Source organism: Marmota marmota, unplaced genomic scaffold (genome assembly GCF_001458135.2).
Source record: "Marmota marmota marmota unplaced genomic scaffold, marMar, whole genome shotgun sequence".
NCBI lineage: Eukaryota > Metazoa > Chordata > Mammalia > Rodentia > Sciuridae > Marmota > Marmota marmota.
The window spans coordinates 3,768,250-3,786,845 of record NW_026000205.1 but is presented as its reverse complement, the minus strand read 5'-3'; the positions used below and the strand labels follow the sequence as shown (position 1 = coordinate 3,786,845).

At 48.2% G+C, this 18,596-nt stretch overlaps 1 protein-coding gene across 5 annotated transcripts in view; it reads right to left on the bottom strand.

Moving 5' to 3' along the window:
• Window positions 1–10,631: 10,631 nt before the first annotated feature.
• The window catches only part of Slc1a5 (solute carrier family 1 member 5), a 41,719-nt gene continuing 33,754 nt past the window's right edge, over window positions 10,632–18,596 (bottom strand). For all 5 annotated transcript variants that reach the window (XM_048790670.1, XM_048790671.1, XM_015496656.2 and 2 more), the window contains 5 exons: window positions 17,027–17,193; window positions 13,674–13,907; window positions 13,245–13,439; window positions 13,007–13,141; window positions 10,632–11,409 (listed from right to left, as the gene is read on the bottom strand). In XM_048790670.1, coding sequence (XP_048646627.1) covers window positions 11,175–11,409; window positions 13,007–13,141; window positions 13,245–13,439; window positions 13,674–13,907; window positions 17,027–17,166 — 939 coding nt within the window. In that variant the 5' untranslated portion in view covers window positions 17,167–17,193 and the 3' untranslated portion in view covers window positions 10,632–11,174. The remainder of the gene's footprint in view (window positions 11,410–13,006; window positions 13,142–13,244; window positions 13,440–13,673; window positions 13,908–17,026; window positions 17,194–18,596) is intronic.

Below are 18,596 nucleotides of genomic sequence, written 5' to 3'. Positions count from 1 at the left end.
ACATAATACCGTCAGCCATTGTTGCTTTTTCTTGCAGTAAGTAGGTGAAGGCTTTGGAGCTGCATATACCTGCAGCTTTGCTAGAAACAACACTTGTCGTTTAATGAGGTCATGGAGTGTGCAAAATGTGCACAGAGACGAACTTGTAGTACTTAAACCAGGGGTAAACTTGGGAGGCAGAATGTGTCCTGCATGCTTTGGGGCTGCCAGGAGCCACTGTTGGGGCTGCCCGGCTGACCTTCCTGGTTACCTCAGAACCAGTTCTCGGTGCTGCTGCCTCTGCCCGCTGTCTGTTTATTCCTAAAGCTGAGCTGACACCAGTCACTCATTCAGAAGCCGATGGACCACACAAAAGTAGAGCAGTTTGGTGGGAAAGACTGAACTCAACCTCAGTCAGCGTTGCTCTGGATCCTTCTGTATAACGACTTTGCTCTCTGAATGTGTGGCCACCAGGACTGAGGTGCTGCCAGTTGGGGGAGACGAAAGAGGCCCGCAGCTAAAAACGACACGGGGGTCCGGAGTTAGCTCTTGACACAGACACTGGGAGAACCCGAGGAACGTCTAGTCAGGGACATTATGTGCATGCTTATTGCCGCAGTCCGGCTGCAGCAAACTAACAGGGGTGTGTGTGTGTGTGTGTGACAAACAACTTGTGTACATTGATACAGCAGGAGTAGGAGCTGTTTATTGTAGGACAGGAGGGGTATATATACATTACACACAGCTTATCTTAATTAACATAAACTAGATACAGCAGTCAACCAATAAGGAATCTCCACACTTAATGGCTCGCTGGCGTTACTTCACAAACCACTTCCCCTGGCAAAATGCCAGGCGCCATCTTGACTTGTTTACAGACCCTAACAAAAATTTTTTTTTTAGTTGTAGGTGAACACAATACCTTTATTTTATTTTTTATGTGGTGCTGAGGATCGAACCCAGTGCTTTTTGCACACTTTCGAGCTCTCTATCACTGAACCAAAACCCCAGCCCAGAATATTTCAATAGTTTAACAACAAGGATATGCATGCTAGTGTAGACAAACTAAATTTTAACCTCACTTGGAGGTGAAAACTCTGGTAATACTTATCCGAGCCCTGAATCAAACTCTTTCTGGTAAACACAGTCTCTTTTGTGAGTCTTTAACAGACTCTGAATTTTCCAGGAAGAGCAACTACCGTGTAAAATGAAGGAAGCTTCTATCATGTTTTGTTAGAAACTTGGCCAAGGATTATCTACCAGATCAGAAAATCTAATTGACCATGGTTCTTGGTAATTAGACACCAATAAAGCGCGTCTCCACCACGTTAGGAACTGCCAACTACTGGTGTAAATGTCTGGCTACCTCCCTGGGTTCTGGAGATGTGGAGATACATATTATAAATCATTCTCCTTTTCTCTCTCTTTATTACAGATAGGACAGTAAAGGATTTTTTTTAATTGCTGGGGATGAAACCCAGGGCCTTGCACATACTAAGCTACACCCCTCAACTAAGGATTCTTTTTTAAGATAGGTCTCTATGTTGCTCAGGCTGGCCTTGAACTCCTGAACTCAAGTGTTTCTTCTGCTCAGCCTCCAGAGAAACTGGGCTACAGGCACAGGCTGCCATGACTGGATAAGGATCATTAGCAGTGGATTATGTTATCTATGAACTTCATTTCAGGAAAACAGAGTTTACCGAGAACCTGCACTAGAACCAGCACCCACTCTGGGGTAGTCACGCTCATGGCTGACATTAATTCATGGATTAGTGACCCATTGGTAAATGGCCCCACCATGAAACCCAGCTGTTGGTATCCTCCTGGTTCTCCCTGGAGACTCCAGGAACTCCCTCTGACCCAGCTGCCCAGTTCTCACTGGGCACAGTGGGAGAGAAGCAGGGCCCGTGTCCCTGAAACTGCTGGGTAGACTAATGTTTTTGTCAAGCAGTAAACATGTTGTGTTTCATCCTTGGACATCACAAAATATTTCCTTTAAAAAACAGTGACTTAGCAGGGCTCAGTGGTGCACAACTATATTTCCAGCAACTCAGGAGGCTGAGGCAGGAAGATCACAAGTTCGAGGCCAGCCAGGGTTCCCTAGTGAGATCCTGTCTCCAAATAAAAAGGACTGGGGATGTGACTCAGTGGTAAAGTGCCCTTGGGTTCCATCCTTAGTACCAAAAAAGAAAAAAAGAAAAGTGGTGGCTCATATACAAAATGCACCTTTCTGCATACAGCCCACACCTGTAAAGCCCCAGCTGTCTGTCAACAGGTGAGCGAATACAAGCTGAGTGCATCAGGCAATGGGACACCCCTCAGCAACAAGCAGAGGATGAACCACTGTTATGTCCAAGAACAGGGGAGGTCCCCAGAGCATCACACCCAGGAAGAGAAGCCAGATGCTGAAAGCTACATGCTCTATGCTTGCATTAATGTAAAATTCCAGAAGAGACGAAATGAACTCAGAGTGACCCAAGGCAGGTCAGTGGTGGCCTGGGCCTGGAGGTGGAGGGGGACTGCATAGAAGCACGAAGAAATTTGGAGATGATGGGAATAGGGTATATGGTTGTGGGTGGTTTTTTTCAGGTGTATCCATTCTATTAAATCTGCCAGGCACAGTAGCACATGCCTGGAATCCCTGCAGCTCAGGAGGCTGAGGCAGGAGGATCTCAAGTTCAAGGCTAGCCTCAACAACTTAGGAAGGCTTTAAGCAACATAGTGACAGCTTGTCTCAAAATAAAAAGGGCTCAATGGTTACACACCCCTGGTTTCAATCTCCAGTACCACTTGAATGAACACAGCTCCTATGTGTCCCTGGGCATCTCTGTTAGATTGACCTGAAGAAACGCAGATGGGGTCAGGAGGAGTCCAAGAGGCCTGGAACCATTGACCTGTCACCAGGAAAGCAGGGTGGTTACCTTCTGCCCACCTGCCTACCACACTGCTTCTCTAAACCTTGAACCCAGGTCCAAGCCCAATCCAGGGCCAACTGAGCCCTCCCTCCCAAGCTAGCCATCAGGTGCCTTCACTCCTTCACCAAGTGGCCTTTGGGAGAGGCATAGCAGAGCCATTGTCACCAGCATGAGCATTGGCAGCACTCGCCCACAGTCATGGCTGGCAGGTAGTCAAAGTGGGGCTGAACCAGCCTCTGACAGACAGGCAGGACTGGAGCCCCACACCTCCTTATTCTGCAAATACTGAGCACCTACTATGTGCAGTGCCATGGCCTATGCTGTCCTCTGGGTACACAGAGTGGACAAGACAAAGGTTGTACCCAATGAAGTGCGCATCCTCTTGGAAACAGCAGGAGGCAGTAAGCACAAGGAGTAAGTTCCCACGCACGTCCCGCACCCAGTGGAAATGGAGTTCCTCTTCGTGCAGTGAGCTGCTGCCACATAAAGCTAAGAGAAGAGGCAGCGAGAAGGCCACACTACACAGAATCACTTCAGAAAGTGGGGGTGGGACAGCTCTTTGACCTTCCACACTGGGAAGACAGCCAGCAGAGCCCGCATTTGCTTCATTACATATGGGGAAATTTCAAAGGTTTTCCATGGAATGTTCTTCTAAATAAGGAAGGAGGTGGGCTTCCAGGCCCAATGGGTCACGCCCAATTCCAGAGCCCTGAGAACTGTCCCACTAGTAGAACAAGGGCAGAGATCTCAAGCCTTGGGCAGTCTACACCAGAGCACCAGGATCATTCCCAAGAGGACACCTAAGTCCCCCCATGGCTCGGTATGGAGCAGAGACCACTCAAGTAGCTTCACAGGTGGCGCACCACAGTAAGTGGATTATGTAGCATGTTAGGAGGTGACAGGTGCTGTATTTAAAAACAAGTAGAGGCCTGGGTTCAGTTCAATCAGTGGGGCACTTGCATGAAGTAGGATTTCAATCCCCAGCATCACAAAAATACATGAATAAAATAAAACCAAATAGAACAGGGCAGGTGTGGGTGAGTGAGGGCAAGAAACCAGGAGGAAGGTTGTAGGAAAAAATAAGGTGGTCGGAGAAGGCCTCATTGAGGTGACATTAAGCAAAGATGGGAAGGAGGTGAGCAAGGGGCGGAGCAGAGAACCCAGGCAGAGAAACAGCCAGCACAAAGGCCCTGAGGCAGGAGCAGGCCTGGTATGTTCAAGAAATAGGGAATGTCCAAGGGGGAGAGTGGGAAGACATGCTGTCAGTGAGGAGGGGAAACCTTTCAGGGGCCTTGTGGGCCATGGTGAGGGCCTGGCTCTGTCTCTGAATGAGGCCAGCAGCCATAAGTGGGAACCGGCGCCCTCTGGTGGCTATGTGGGGAGCAGAGGAAGAGGGGAGCGTGAGGTGGGGCAAGGAAGGTGGCTGGAATGCTTGAGGTGGGAGATGACCGCAGCTGGACTAGGGTGGTACCCAGTGCGGGTCGCAGTGGAGGGAACCTGACTTGGTTCTTTTGAAGACAGAGAAAATGGGATTGTGACGGCCTGAGTGGGAGACAGCAAGGGCAAGAGGAGGGTGTGGCAGGGAAGGCGACTAAAGTGGCTTGTCCTACACTTGACTGGAGCTGGGCCCTCCCACCGGCAGTGGCACCTGCACCCGCACCTCTGGGCACTCCCAGGGTCCACCAACACCAGGCCAGCGCCAACCCCAGGGGACCAAGGGTCCCCAAGCTCTGTGATGGCTGCAGCCGTCCCCTTGGTGTGCTGCCTTGCCCTGAGTTCAGCGGCTGCAAGGTGCAGGGCCACCTGGGAGGGGTCCCAGTCTCTGGAGGAAATGGCAGAGGGAGTCCTGCCACGCCCTTTCCGCAGAGTCACTATTTCAGAGATTTAGAACTGCAGTAGGGCGAGGCGGCCGGGACGGCGGCGGGGGCAGGTCCAGGCAGAGTGGGCGCAGAGGGGCCCCCAGTAAGGCCAAAGCGCTGGGGGACATGAGCCGGGGTCCAATGGAAAGGCGTCTCTGGGACACAGCGGGTGCCACCGAGAGAACCGAGAGGGCCAGAGATGGGACCGAAAGGCAAAGCCCGGGAAAGGAGCGGCCACACTTGGCAGCGCCCCCGTTACTGTGTTACTGTTTCAACAAGCCACTGCGCCCTGGCCATCTTGTATCCTGCTCTTCTTTGCTGAGCACAGAGAAAACCCCTGAGGCCCCGGCCGCTAACACTGCCGTCTTTCACCCAGACTCAGGCTGATTTCATTGCAAGACAGTGCACTGGTTTCAAAACTTTTTCAAGAATCATTGATTGAACGTTTTCTGGCCCTAGCACTGGAATAGTCTAACTCCCAAGTAGAGGGTGCAAAGAAGGATCCAGGAGGGCATGGGTGGCGGGCAGGAACCCCGGCTGGGCAGTCCCAGGCCTGGTTCTTTCTGCTTTGCTGCGACCTTGGAAAAGCACCTTAATTTCAGCAAGCCTTGGTTTCCATGTCTGCAAAATGGGAACAACCACAGAGGCTACTTACTCCAGGGTTGAGATCATTCAAGGAACCCTGCATTGGAAGCTTCTGGTATAGACTGGGGCGCACAGAGCTTACTCCATGAAGGGCAGATGTTACTGTTATTTATAATTACCATGGAGAAGCAGGGTGGTGGTGTTTTAAGTGTGGATACATTTGAGCCAGGCTGAAGAAGTCCAATTTCAGTTCTGCACCTGATGCCGTGGGCTAGGGATTCATCATGTCTGAGGCCTGTGCTCCATCCCTGGCACTGCAAAAGACAGTAGGGGACCGAAATACTTGGAACCATACCAGAGCCGTGTTTAGAGAAATAAGCCTACAGGCAGAATGCTCTTAGTAAGAGTAATCTATAAAGGTTAACCATAATTATTATTATTTTTTAGTTGTAGATGGACACAATATCTTTATTCATTTATTTATTTATTTTTATGTGGTACTGAGGATCAAACCCAGGGCCTCACACCTGTGAGGCAAGTGCTCTATCACTGAGCCCCAGCCCCAGCCCCTAACTATAATTATTAACAAAAGTTAGAGGCCAGGTCTGGAGGAGTCTTAAGATCCTATCCACAGCAAGGTTGGAGAGCCAGGTATGATGGCACACATCTGTAATCCCAGCGAATGGGAGGCTGAGGCAGGACTGCAGGTTTGAAGCCAGCCTCAGCAAGTGATCAACCAATGGAGACCTGTCTCAAAATAAAATATAAAAAGGACTAGGGATGTAGCTCAGTGGTTAAGCACCCCTGAGTTCAATCTCTGGTACTTAAAAAATATATATTAAATATATATAAATATATAATTCATTTTATATTATATATGAACATAAAATTCATATATAAGATAAATTATATATTTATATATATTTAATATAAATAAATATTTTTATCACATATTCAGTAAGGAATACTGAGGTGCTTATAATCCATCCAGTAATTTGAAAATAAAAACTTGACATTTCTGCATTTGTCAGGGTCCAGGACTGAAGGGGGGTGTGCAGCTCAGCATGCACATGAGTGTTCAAGGAGAGTCAACTAATAGGTCAGGCCGGCTAACTGCTGTTCATTGGGCATTGGCGGGACCTGGGCAGGCTCTGATAAAGGAATAAATCTGCTAAAGGCAAGATCCTGGGCCCCTGCTGCTGGCTTTCTGGGCAGAACCATCCTCTGGTGGAGTCGATCTGCCCACCCGGCGAAGGTGGCTCTCAGCCTCCGCTACAGGAAGCTCCACTCGAGCATCGGCCATTACTGAGACCAGGGCAAAGGCGTGGCTCCTTGTGGTCCACCATGCAGCCTGCGCATTGGTTTCATTAATGAGGTTCTTGGCATAAAAGTTAGCTAGCAGAGATCGAAATAAAACACACAGACTCAGTTACCTTTTTCTATGACCAGGTCCGAGACGGCTCCCCTCTCTGGCTCCAACCTCGAACCACCCATAGGGTAGCAAGGATTACTCAGGGCTAGCAGGAGAGAGAGAGAGGGAGCACGCCAGGGAGTAGCCTTTTATTGGGGAACAAGAAATTCAGGGGAGAATTCCATCCAATGAAGGTTGAGGGGGGCCGCACTCCAAGGTCAGGGTCAGTGATTGGGCCCCCGGGGTCAGTGGTCAGTCACACCCCCACACGGACGGGTTCTCTCATCAGGAGAGGGCCGGGAAAGTTCCGACACAGCCAGAACGCCTCAGACCCAAACCGGGAGTTGCCCAGTCACGTGTGAGAATGGCTCTCCACATTGTGACACAGGGTGAAGGCACGTCTCTAAATGCTTCCAGGATTGGCTAGAAGATTAAAGCTCTATAACAGCTGAGCACGGTGGAACACACCTGTAATCCCAGTGGCTCAGGAGGCTGAGACAGGAGGATGGAGAGTTCAAGGCCAGCCTCAGCAACTTAGTGAGCCCCTCAGACCATGTGGTCACTGATGGTTGAATGGATTCCAGGGAAATTTTGCTGCAAGATTCTTTGTCCTACTGATCAAATCCCCCAAGTTCAGAATTTGCAGATTTTATAGCAGTGAAGGCACCTTCCTCACCTGATTGTCCCCAAGCACTGTTTGTTTATTTTTTGGTACAAGGGAATGAACCTAGAGGCACTTAACCACTGAACCACATCCCCAGCCCTTTTTATCTTTTATTATTTGTTGTTTGTTTGGTCCCAGGGATTGAACTCAGGAGCACTCAACCACTGAGCACATCCCCAGCTCTTTTTTGTATTCTATTTAAAGACAGGGTCTCACTAGCTAAATTGCTGAGGATGGCTTTGAACTCACCATCCTCCTGCCTCAGCCTCTTAAGCCGCTGCTGGGATTACAGGCATGTGCCATTGTGCCTGACTCTTATCTTTTATTTTGAGCCAGGGTCTCACTAAGCTGCTGAGGCTGGCTTTGAACAAGCGATTCTCCTCTCAGCCTCCCAAGCCGCTGGGACTACAGGTATACACTGTGCCCAGCTCCAAGCACTATTTTATTTATTTATTTATTACATTTTTTTTTAATTATACATGGGCACAATATCTTTATTTTGTTTATTTATTTTTATGTGGTGCTGAGGATCGAACTCAGGGTCTCACACATGCAAGGCGAGTGCTCTACCGCTGAGCCACAACCCCAGCCCACAAGCACTATTTTCAACAAGAAAAACAATGTACCCCCGCCTCTTCCAAAACCCCAGCCAACTTGCCCAGATATATTAAGACACTCTTAAACTCTGAGAGCAACCTGCCAAGGGTTATGGCATAATAGAAAAAATGTAAAACACCAATTTCCTAATTATTCTACACTTAGACTCATTAGTGGCTGTGTGCAATACACATCATATATGAACCCCATTTCCCTTCCAAACTGCAATGATCATGGGATGTAACTAAACCAATAAGATGTCCAAGATCCCCAAGATACCATCCGTGAGTGGACCCAGGTTGGTGCAATCGTAGGCACCAGGCAGAAGTCAACACTGACTCCTCAGTAGGGGAAGATAATGTCATTGTGTAAGCCCTTCAGCGTGCACAGGGAAGGTGATGAGCACCCAAGCTCACACAGGGTTTCGATTCAAATGGCAAACTTTAGGGCCAACTTCAATAATCACCTTAGTCCCAGCTACTTGGGAGGCTGAGGCAGGAGGATCACCTGAATATGGGAGTTCAAGACCAACCTGGGCAACAAAGTGAGACCCCATCTCAAAATAAAGAGAAAGAAAAAGAAATTTGGGGTTAAAAGTGATTGTGTTGGAACTATTTGAATAGTGAGAGTTCAGATATCAAGGGATACCTGCATTTCGGGTAGGGGGTTACAGTGGAAAAGGCATTTACCATAAGATGTGTAAGTTTTTTTTTTTTTTTTTCCCAGATTGGGCTCACTGGCGCACAACTGTAATCCCAGCAACTTGGGAGGCTAAGGCAGGAGGGTGGCAAGTTCAAGGCCAGTCTCAGTGATTTAGTGAGACTGTCTCAAGATAAAGAATAAAAAGGGCTGGGGATGCAGCTCACTGGTAAAGCTCACTCCTGGATTTAATCCCCAGTACAAGAAAGAAAAAAAAAATATTGCAGTGCTGGGATGGAACCAAGGGCCTCCCCCTCCCACTGAGCTTCACCCCATCCCTGTACAAGATTTATAACTGAGGGTGTAGAATGCACCAATCTTTTTTTTTTTTTTAATCAGAAATTGAACCCAGTGGCATTTTACCCTGAACCACATCCCTAACCCTTTATATTTTTTGAGACAGGGTCTTGCTAAATTGTTTAGGGCCTCACTAAATTGCTGAGGCTGTCCTTCAACTTTCAATCCTCCTGCCTCAGCTTCCCAAGTTGCTTAGATTAAAAGCTGAGCAATCTTCCCTTGCATAGAGACAATAGCTTATTCAATTGATTTGTTCCCAGATGTTGGCAATTATGAATAAAGCAGCTATAAATATTTATGTATTACCAGACCTGGGAAGGGCGTGGAGGAGACCCACGGGTGCAGCTGCACAGGAGAAATAACTTATAACATTCTACAGCACAGTAGGATAACTATGGTTGACAACAACTGAACATTTCAATAGCTGAGGATTTTAAATGTTCTCAACATTAAGAGATGATGTAGGGGCTGGGGCTATAGCTCAGTGGTACAGCACTTGCCTTGCATGTAAGAGGCATTGGGTCCGATCCTCAGTACCACAGAAAAATAAAAGATACTGTGTCTAACTACAACTAAAAATATTTAAAAGAAAGAAAGAAAGAAAGAGAAAAAGAAATACCCTTCAATACACAGAATCACTATATCAACATTAAAGATCTCTAATAGCCAGGCACAGTGGCATACACCTATAATCCCAGTGGCTCAGGAGGCTAAAGCAGGAGGATGGAGAATTCAAAGCCAGCCTCAGCAACTTAGTGAGCCCCTAAGCAATTAGTAAGAACCTATCTCTAAATATAAAATAGGGTCTGGGGTTGTGGCTCAGTGTTAGAGCACTTGCCTAGCACATTGAGGCACTGGGTATGATCCTCAGCACCACATAAAAATAAATAAATAAAGGTATTGTGTCCATCTACAACTAAAAAAGTTAAAAAAAAAAAAACTATCATAAACATCTGAGTTTTTTTTTTTAAGAGAGTGAGACAGGGAGGGGGAGAGAGAGAGAGAGAGAGAGAGAGAGAGAGAGAATTTTAATATTTATTTATTTATTTATTTTTAGTTATCGGCAGACACAACATCTTTGTTTGTATGTGGTGCTGAGGATCGAACCCGGGCCGCACGCATGCCAGGCGAGCGCGCTACCACTTGAGCCACATCCCCAGCCCAACATCTGAGTTTTATATAAACAGAAGTTTTCATTTCTCTGAAATATCCAGGAGTGTGATTCCTAAATTGCATGGTATCCATTTTAGCTTTATAAGACATTGCCCAAGCTGGACATGGTGACACACACCTAATAAGCCCAACAATTTGGAAAGCTGAGGCAGGGGAATTACAAGTTCTAGGCCAGCCTCAGCAACTTAGCAAGACCCTGTCTCAAAAAATAAAAAGCACTGGGTAGAGTACCCATAGGTTCAATCCTCAGTATCAAAAAAACACAAAAACTTCAAGTAGAAAAAAAAAAGAAACTGCCCCGTTGTTTTTCTCTGGTGGTTTTGATGAACAGATTTTTTTTTTTTTTTCCAATGAAGTCCAGTTTATCATGTTTCTGTTGTCTGGGTTAGTGCTTTTAATCAAAATCTGAAAACACCTGATTAAATATACTTGACAATTTAATTGCTAGAGAGTGACTTTTGGAGTGACAATATTTATTCTTGGCCTTCCCCCAGGGGATTCTGGGAGTATTTGTTACTGTGGAGGAAACACAGGGTCTGGGGACTGGATGGAATGTATCATAGAAAGTTCAATGGTCACAGAACACACGTACACACACACACACACACCCCACACACACTACATCTACAGCCACAGCCCCCAAAATAATCAGCAACACCTGGATAGTGCGCCCTCGCCCTCGAAGCCTGTAGAACTCTACAAGGTGATCTACACGGAGGTGGGAAAGGCCAGGTGGATCCGGATGGAGCTGGGTGCAAAACTATCACCTAGGGTGGGGGACAGGAGTCGAGGAGCAAGGGGGGGGGTGTTGGGAGACATGCAACACAGGCACATACCCAGCAGTGAGGCCATCCAGTCTCCTGTCTAGAGCGAGGCAGTGGTGCTTGTCTCCTGGAGCATGCACGCAGCAGCCCCCAGCCCCAGTGTGTCCATTTATCCATGCCAATGTCCAGGGTGCCCCTCAGCAGGGCAGGCAGGTAGTTCCCTCCAGGGGTTCACATCACTGACTCCTTCTCACAGGTGGCAGCATCCCTAGGGGGGCCCTGATACTGTTTGAGGAGGGGGTTCCCTTCCTCAATGGCAGCTGGCAGTGGATTCGGGGGCACCTCACTCTTAAACTGGACCAACTTGGGCTCCATGCTCTGTATCTTCGTTCGGTCCACATAACTCTGGAGGAGTCCTGCCCCAAAAGCATCACCTTCCACATTGAGGATGGTACAGGACCGGTCCCTAAAAGGTAGAAGTGATAGAGAAGTCAGAGGGAAGAGAGGAGAGGCCAGGCGCCAAGGCCCAAGCTGCCTGCCTCCCTCACTGGGATCTTCCAGTTCCCCAGCGCCATCTTCCTTCACCCTGCCCCTCCCAGGGCTCATGTTCCCATCTTCTAGGATCCAAGTATGCCCTCCTCCTAGAACCTCAAAGATCTCTTCATCTAACCTCCAGGAGTCCCATACCTCCGCTGGGTCTCCTGGAATCCCAAAGTGTCCATCACATTTTTCTGCCTCTAATCCCCAAAAATCTCTCCCATCTGCCTCTGACCAATCCGTTTTTTTTTTTTTTTTTTAGTTGTTGATGGACCTTTATTTTAGACATTCATTTATTGGTGGTGCTGAGAATTGAACCCAGTGCCTCACACATACTAGCAAGCGCTCTACCACTGAGCCACAACCCCAGCCCCCCAAACAATCCTTTTTTTCCCCCAACACTCAATTTGTTCCTTCCAAAACCTCAAAAATCATTCCTCCCTCACTCAGAGCCCCCCAAAGACTCCCCCACTCCATAAGACTGAAATTTCTGTTCAGGCCTTTCTCCTCCCTAAAATCCCTAAGGATCTTTTTCCTTCATTTTTATGCTTTTTGTATTTGTCATTTGAGAAAATTGAGATATAATTCACCTACGGTGAGATTTGCACTTTGAAGTGTATAGTTTGGTGATTTTTAGTAAATTCAGAATTGTGCACCATCATCACAGTGTAATTCTGGATTATTTAATCGCCTCAAGAAGAAACCACTGGGGGCTGGGGCTCTAGCTCAGTTGGGAGAGTGCATGCAAGTCAAGCACTCCACCATCTGAGCTACATCCCCAGTCCTTCCCCTTGCTTGCTGTTGTGAATCACGCTGCCAGTTTTTGTGAGAACCTAAGTTTTCAATACCCTTAGGTATATATCTAGGAGTGGCATTCCTGAGTCACATAGTAACTCAAATGTAACTTTTTTTGGGGGGAGGTACCAGGGATTGAACCCAGGGCACTTAACCACTGAGCCACATTCCCAGCCCTTTTTTATATTTTCTTTAGAGACAGGGTCTCCCTGAGTTGCTAAGTGCTTTGCTAAGTTGTTGAGGCTGCCTTTGAACTCCAGATTCTACTGCCTCAGCCTCCTGAATCTCTGGGATTACAGGCCAACCACTGCACCCAGCTCATATGTAACTCTTGAAACCAAACTGGTTTCCAATCTTTACACTCAATAGCTTCATCATGACAGTGAATAATTAATAGAATTTACCACTTACGAGGAGAGGTTTGAATGGGAAGTATGTGAATTAAGTCATCGAATCCCTAACAAGAGTCTCTTCTCACCATTTTACAGATAGAAAGCAGCCCAGCCTAAATGCAGTTTCTACTAACCTCTCTAGTTCACCACCTTTTGAGGTTCCTCTTAGAACCTCAAAGGTGCCAACCTTCCCTGACTGGAAGGCTCAAGATCCCACCCCTTCCCTCCGAAACTCCTTCCTGTCTCTCCTCTTCTGCCCAGAAGCATTCACAGACATTTTCGCCCATCCCCTTTTCCAGGGGCCCCCCTAAATCCCCCAAGCCTCAAACCCACACTCACACTAGCCAATCCACAGCCAGGATCAAGGAGATTTCCCTGACAGGGAGACTGATTGCTTCGAGGATGATGGCCAGAGTGAGGATACCGCCTGCAGGGATGCCCGCTGCCCCTACGCTGGACGCGGTGGCCATGATCCTGGGGGAGAAGGAGGAGAGGCGGTGAGGTAGACGCCTCTGCAATGTGAGGAGATGGGGTCCGGTGGGCCCAGGGGTCCCAGCCACAGCCACCCGGCACTCACAGGATGATGATGATATCCACGAAGTTCAGGGATCGCCCGTTGAGCTGGGCAATGAACACAGTAGCCACGCACTGGAAGAGCGCCGCCCCGTCCATGTTGACCGTGGCGCCGATGGGCAGGATGAAGCGGCTAATGTGCTTGGCCACGCCGTTCTTCTCCTCCACGCACTTCATCATGAGGGGCAGCGTGGCGGAGCTGCAGGGGAATGCGGGGCAGTGAGCTCACCTGCAAGGTCCAGGCCACGCCCACTCCTAGATGAAGTCCCGCCTGCTCCCAGGTGAGGCCACGCCCACTATCCTACCTCTCCCACTACCCCAGCTCAGCCTGCCCTTCTCTTCCTACCATCCCACAAGGCGCTAGGGATCCCACAAAATGCCACAATTCCAAAATGTATGCCCACCCCATGCCCCACTACATAAAATCCCTCACCTGGAGGAGGTCCCAAAAGCCGTGGCTAACGGTGCCATGATGCCCCACAGGAAGCGGTAGGGGTTTTTTCGGGTGAAGAGGAAGTAGATGAGGGGCAACACCAGGATTCCATGAATGGCGTGACCCAGCAGGCAGCACAGGATGTACTTGCCGAGGCTGATGAAGAACTTCCCCACATCCTGCATCTTCGCAATCTGGCTGGCCACAAGGAACAGGATGCCCACAGGAGCATACCTAACACCCAAGAGATAGATCACTGCTGCTCACATGTCCACAAGGGCCAGGCACGGTGGTCAGCACCCTGCCTGACCCCATTTCCCAGCTTCCCCCAAGGTCAGGAGGAGCCCACAGCAATGTGCACTGAGATTTGGACACCACTCCCAGGCCTGGCCCCTGGAAGCTTCTGTTGCCTCCTCCAGGCACTTTTCCTTGAAGGCAGGTAAGCCAGGAGATAAAAGCCTTCCTGTTCCATCACTGCTTGGAGGAGTATCCCCAGATTTGAACTTAACACATGAGTGGGGGGAAAAAAAAAAACATCTATCATGCCTGACTCATTTGTTTTCTAGGCTTGCTTATTACAGCAGCTGGCAAACCTTGAATAAATATTCTCAGCACATCATGAAAAACCAAAAGGTCATGGTTCAGGTCTTAGTAACTCCAGGGTATGAGGCGTTTACGATGCACTGAGCCCTTGATCATGACCGAATCTTCACCATAGCCCACACAAGAGCTCCTATTATAAATGAGTCTCTTACAGCTATTAGAGAATCAAACACTGACCAGCTCTATAAAACTGGTCCCCAAATGCTACCAATGGAACTGCTGGGTGAAATGAGATGCCAACTGAAAGGAGCTGAAGGCTTTCAAGTCATTGACATACTTCTGATGGGACTGCCGTCACCCTCTCCTGCAGGAAATATCCCAAAGGGTGTGTGCCTCCTCTGCAGGCCTCCCGAGGTCACCTCCCTGACGGTCTGACTGCTGTGGCTTGTGTTAGTTGTCTCCCCAGCCTCCTCTTCATCCCAGCCACCCGTGCAGCTAGGTGTGGCCAGGTGCCCAAGTTGAGCCAGTGGCACATGCCCGGCAGTTAAACAACACAGTGCGAAATAAAATGTTTGCTGTTGCCATTTACAATGCAGGTTTTTATTCATAGATGGACACAATATCTTTTTGTTTTAAATTATACTTTGGACCTTTATTTTAAGTTATTTGTATGCGGTGCTGAGAATCAAACCCAGTGCTTCACTCACGCTAGGCAAGCGCTCTACCACTGAGCCACCACCCCAGCCCTTGTTTTTTTATTTTTATGTGGTGCTCAGGATCGAACCCAGTGCCTCACATGTGCGAGGCAAGCACTCTGCCACTAAGCCACAACTCCAGCCCCCGTCCCATGAACTTTATGTGTAGGAGCTCATTTGTGCCCTTGGAGGCTGGTATCATTTGCCCTATCACCCCAATGAGGAAACTGAGGCACCGAGGGGCTAAGTAACTTAGGGTAGGACTTGCAGCTGAAACAGCAGAGCCCTGCTCTTGGCCATACCACCACCTAGCCTCCCAGCATAGTTCTTGAGTCAATCAAGACACATTTAATCCATGTTGTGAGCACATGGCAGGCAAGGGATACAGGGAAGGTATTGGAATGGGAGGGGGGGTTGTTTAAAAAAAAAAAAAGCAAAGATCCTGTCCCCCTCCTAATCCTGATCTTTTAGATCCAGAGAAGATTCTAAGAATCAGTGTGAGACTGTTATGGGCCAGACTATATAAGAGCAATGAACAAATAGACTCCATTTTACCCTGATACTCCATGTCATGTAAGAAATGCTTCTCCCATGGGAACACCCAGCTCTGTACCTGTAAATAGTTGCTTAGCATAGCATGTTTGGCAACACAAAAGCAATTCTTATACAATGTAAAATTGTTTTCTCCTTGGTTCCAATGTTTTTTGGACAATGTATCCTTCAGAGATTGGTTGTCTGGACATTAGTAACCATTCTCTAACTTGTACTCAACTAAAGTCATTTTGACCCACTTCCCTTATGCTGGCTTGCTGCTATGCCAACCTGGAAAGTCCCATGGGAAATACCAAGGCACCCATTGCATTGTCTCGCCAACTGCTCAGTTCAGCTCTGTACCCCTCTTGCTTGCAGCTACCTCAAGACGGATGTGGTTTCTGCAGTTTTTGCCTTTAAAGACCCTGAAATGCTCTGGCTGGAGGCTGTTCCGTGCAGAGACAGTTAAGGGTCCTGCAAAGAGCAGTTGCGGCTGGCTAAATAAAGACTCTCCAATTCGGACAAAATAGACTTGGTATGTTTTCTGAGCAGTCTGACCCATAATAACACCACCGAGAGAAGTGGAGAGCCACAGGCCTCTGCACGTGGTTGTTTTGCTCATTGTCTGGGGTCATTTAACAAATCATAATGACAATAACCACAGTTAACATTAAGTGGGGGCTGGGGTTGTGGCTCAGTGGTACAGCACTTGTTTCGCATTCATGTGAAAGGCACTGGGTTCCATTCCCAGCACTGCATATATTAAAAAAAAAAAAAAGAATAAAATAAGGATCCATCAACAACTTAAAAAAAATTAAAAAGAAAAAAACATTAAATGAATGTTCACTAAGTAGCAGGTGCTTAAAGCATTTTTTCTTTCTTTCTTTTCTTTTTTTTTTTTTTTTTGTGGTAGTGGGGATTGAACCCAGGGTATTGTGCATGCAAGGCGAGCACTCTACCAACTGAGCTATATCCCCAGCCCCTTAAAGCACACTTTTTAAAAACATTTTTTTTTCTTTTTTGCAATGCTGGGGATCAAACCCAGGGAGGACCTGGCACATGGCTGGCAAACACTGCACTGCTGAACCACACCCCCACCCTAAAGCAAGCTCTTTACCTGAGTGACTCACTGAATCTTTATGAGCACCCTAGGAAGTAGCTTATTAATTCAAAGGAATTGAAGGAGCCTAATGGGAAGGAGGTCGAGGGCATGAACATCCTGGGCCTGGTGATGTTTGCCATCATCTTTGGTGGGGAATCATATAATTGCAATTTCTGAAATTGAGGTGCATTAGCTAAGTGGCAGCCTCAGCTTTGTTGTCCTTTGTCACCTTCCACAAAAATGGAGAAAGTGCCAGCATCAGAGTCTTAGGACTTATGGAATACACCATGGTTGCCATTCTATACATGAGGAATCTGAGGCTCAGAAAGCTATTTGCTAGAAAGCTGTTTGCCTGAAGTCTCACAGCCAGGGAATGAATGATCGATGCTGGATTTGAATGCAAGCCTTCTTGTCTCCAGGGAGGGTGCAGAGGGTCCCCCACCACACACATGGTGGTGCTTGGCCCTTCTCCTTCCACTTACCACATGATCCAGGAGACCAGCACCATGGTGGCATCATTGAAGGAGTTGAAGAAGTGGATGAGCAGCTCCCCCTCAGGGCCTAGCTTCCGCAGGACCCCACCAAAGATGATGGAAAACACCACCAGGCCCAGGATGTTCATGCCCTCGATCTCCTTCCCATTAGGCTCCTTCAAAAGGAAGAGATGGGGGGGTGGGAACTCAGCCACCTGCCCGGTCACCACAGGCTGCTCTGGGCCCTCCTGAAACCCAGCAGAGGCAAGTACAGGCCCAGGGGAAAGAGACCTGTCCCCAGGGGTCACCCAGAGTGAACAGGGTTGGAATGGGGGAGCCCAGGGGAGAGCCTAGAGAAGGGGGTGCAGCTTGGAGAATGACCAGCATCAAGGAGACCTGCCCAGGGGAAAGGGGATCTGAGCTGAGACTGGAGGGGAGGAGGGGTGCACCAGGTAGAGGGGCTATAGAATATTCTAGAGAAAGGAAATAATGTGCAATAGCCTTGAAATGAAAGCTGGCGGCTGGAGGAGAATGAGCTGGACAGAGGGAGTCACAAGATGGGGCTGAGGGAGGGTCAGCATGAAAGGAAAGTGACCACAACACTCGGAGCAACTAAAAGATCTTTATTGCAGCAGTGCAACAAAGAGAAAAGAAAGAAGGAAAGAGAGAGAGAGAGAGAGAGGAAGCGCATGCAGGAGAGAGAGAAAGCAAGAGAAATAGCAAGAGAGAGGGAGCAAGAGAGAGAGAGAGAGAGCAAGAGAGAGAGAGAGAGCGAGAGAGAGGGGGGCCTGGAAGGAGGGAGTTTTTATAGCCCAAATCTAATGGGGCCTCTGGGTCTGCAAGCTGCCTTGTTGGCCCAAGGGGGGGTTAAGTGTTCAGTCTTGAGCAGGGTTGAATGTTCAGACTTGAGGCAAACAGGTGATAAAGGACCAGATAGAGGGGGGTTTGAGTGCGTGGGCTATCTTGCAGCCAACATCTGTTCAGCCTGCTCTGCACCCAACATTCCTCCCTTTTTGTTTTTCTAAGTGACATGGGGGACAGCGTAAAGTCCTCTGGCTACTTCCTGCTTATTGGTGGGCGGCGTTAGACCTAGAAGGGGAAGTGGAGGAATGTTCGGGGGACAGGTCTGAGAACACCAGGGCAGCCAGAAATAACACTCAGTGGCTACAGACAACTACTGTGGTAGGGGTAAAGCCCATAAAAGTTCCTTGAAGCCACAAGTCCTCGATGGCATCAAACCAGTCCTGGATGGAGGAGATTCTTGGTATCAGCCACTGGTCCTGTAGCAGGGACTCTAGGAAGTATTGGAGGTGGCTTGGTTGAATCCAGTAATGTTAAGGGTGACAGACCGATTACAGCCAGTGGAAGGGCAATTGCCTTGACCCATAAACTGAGAGTGGGTGGTGTCATCTGGTGTCATGTCACATTGATGTAGAAGCAGTATCTGTGGTTTGAGATAAAAACTTGAGAGAGAATAATGATTAGTAAAAGAAGAAGAGGGTTGGCGAGAAATTTTGAGTTTGGTGGGCATGGTGGAAGTCCAGGACTGGACATTTGGAACAAGTGCCTTTTTAAGGTG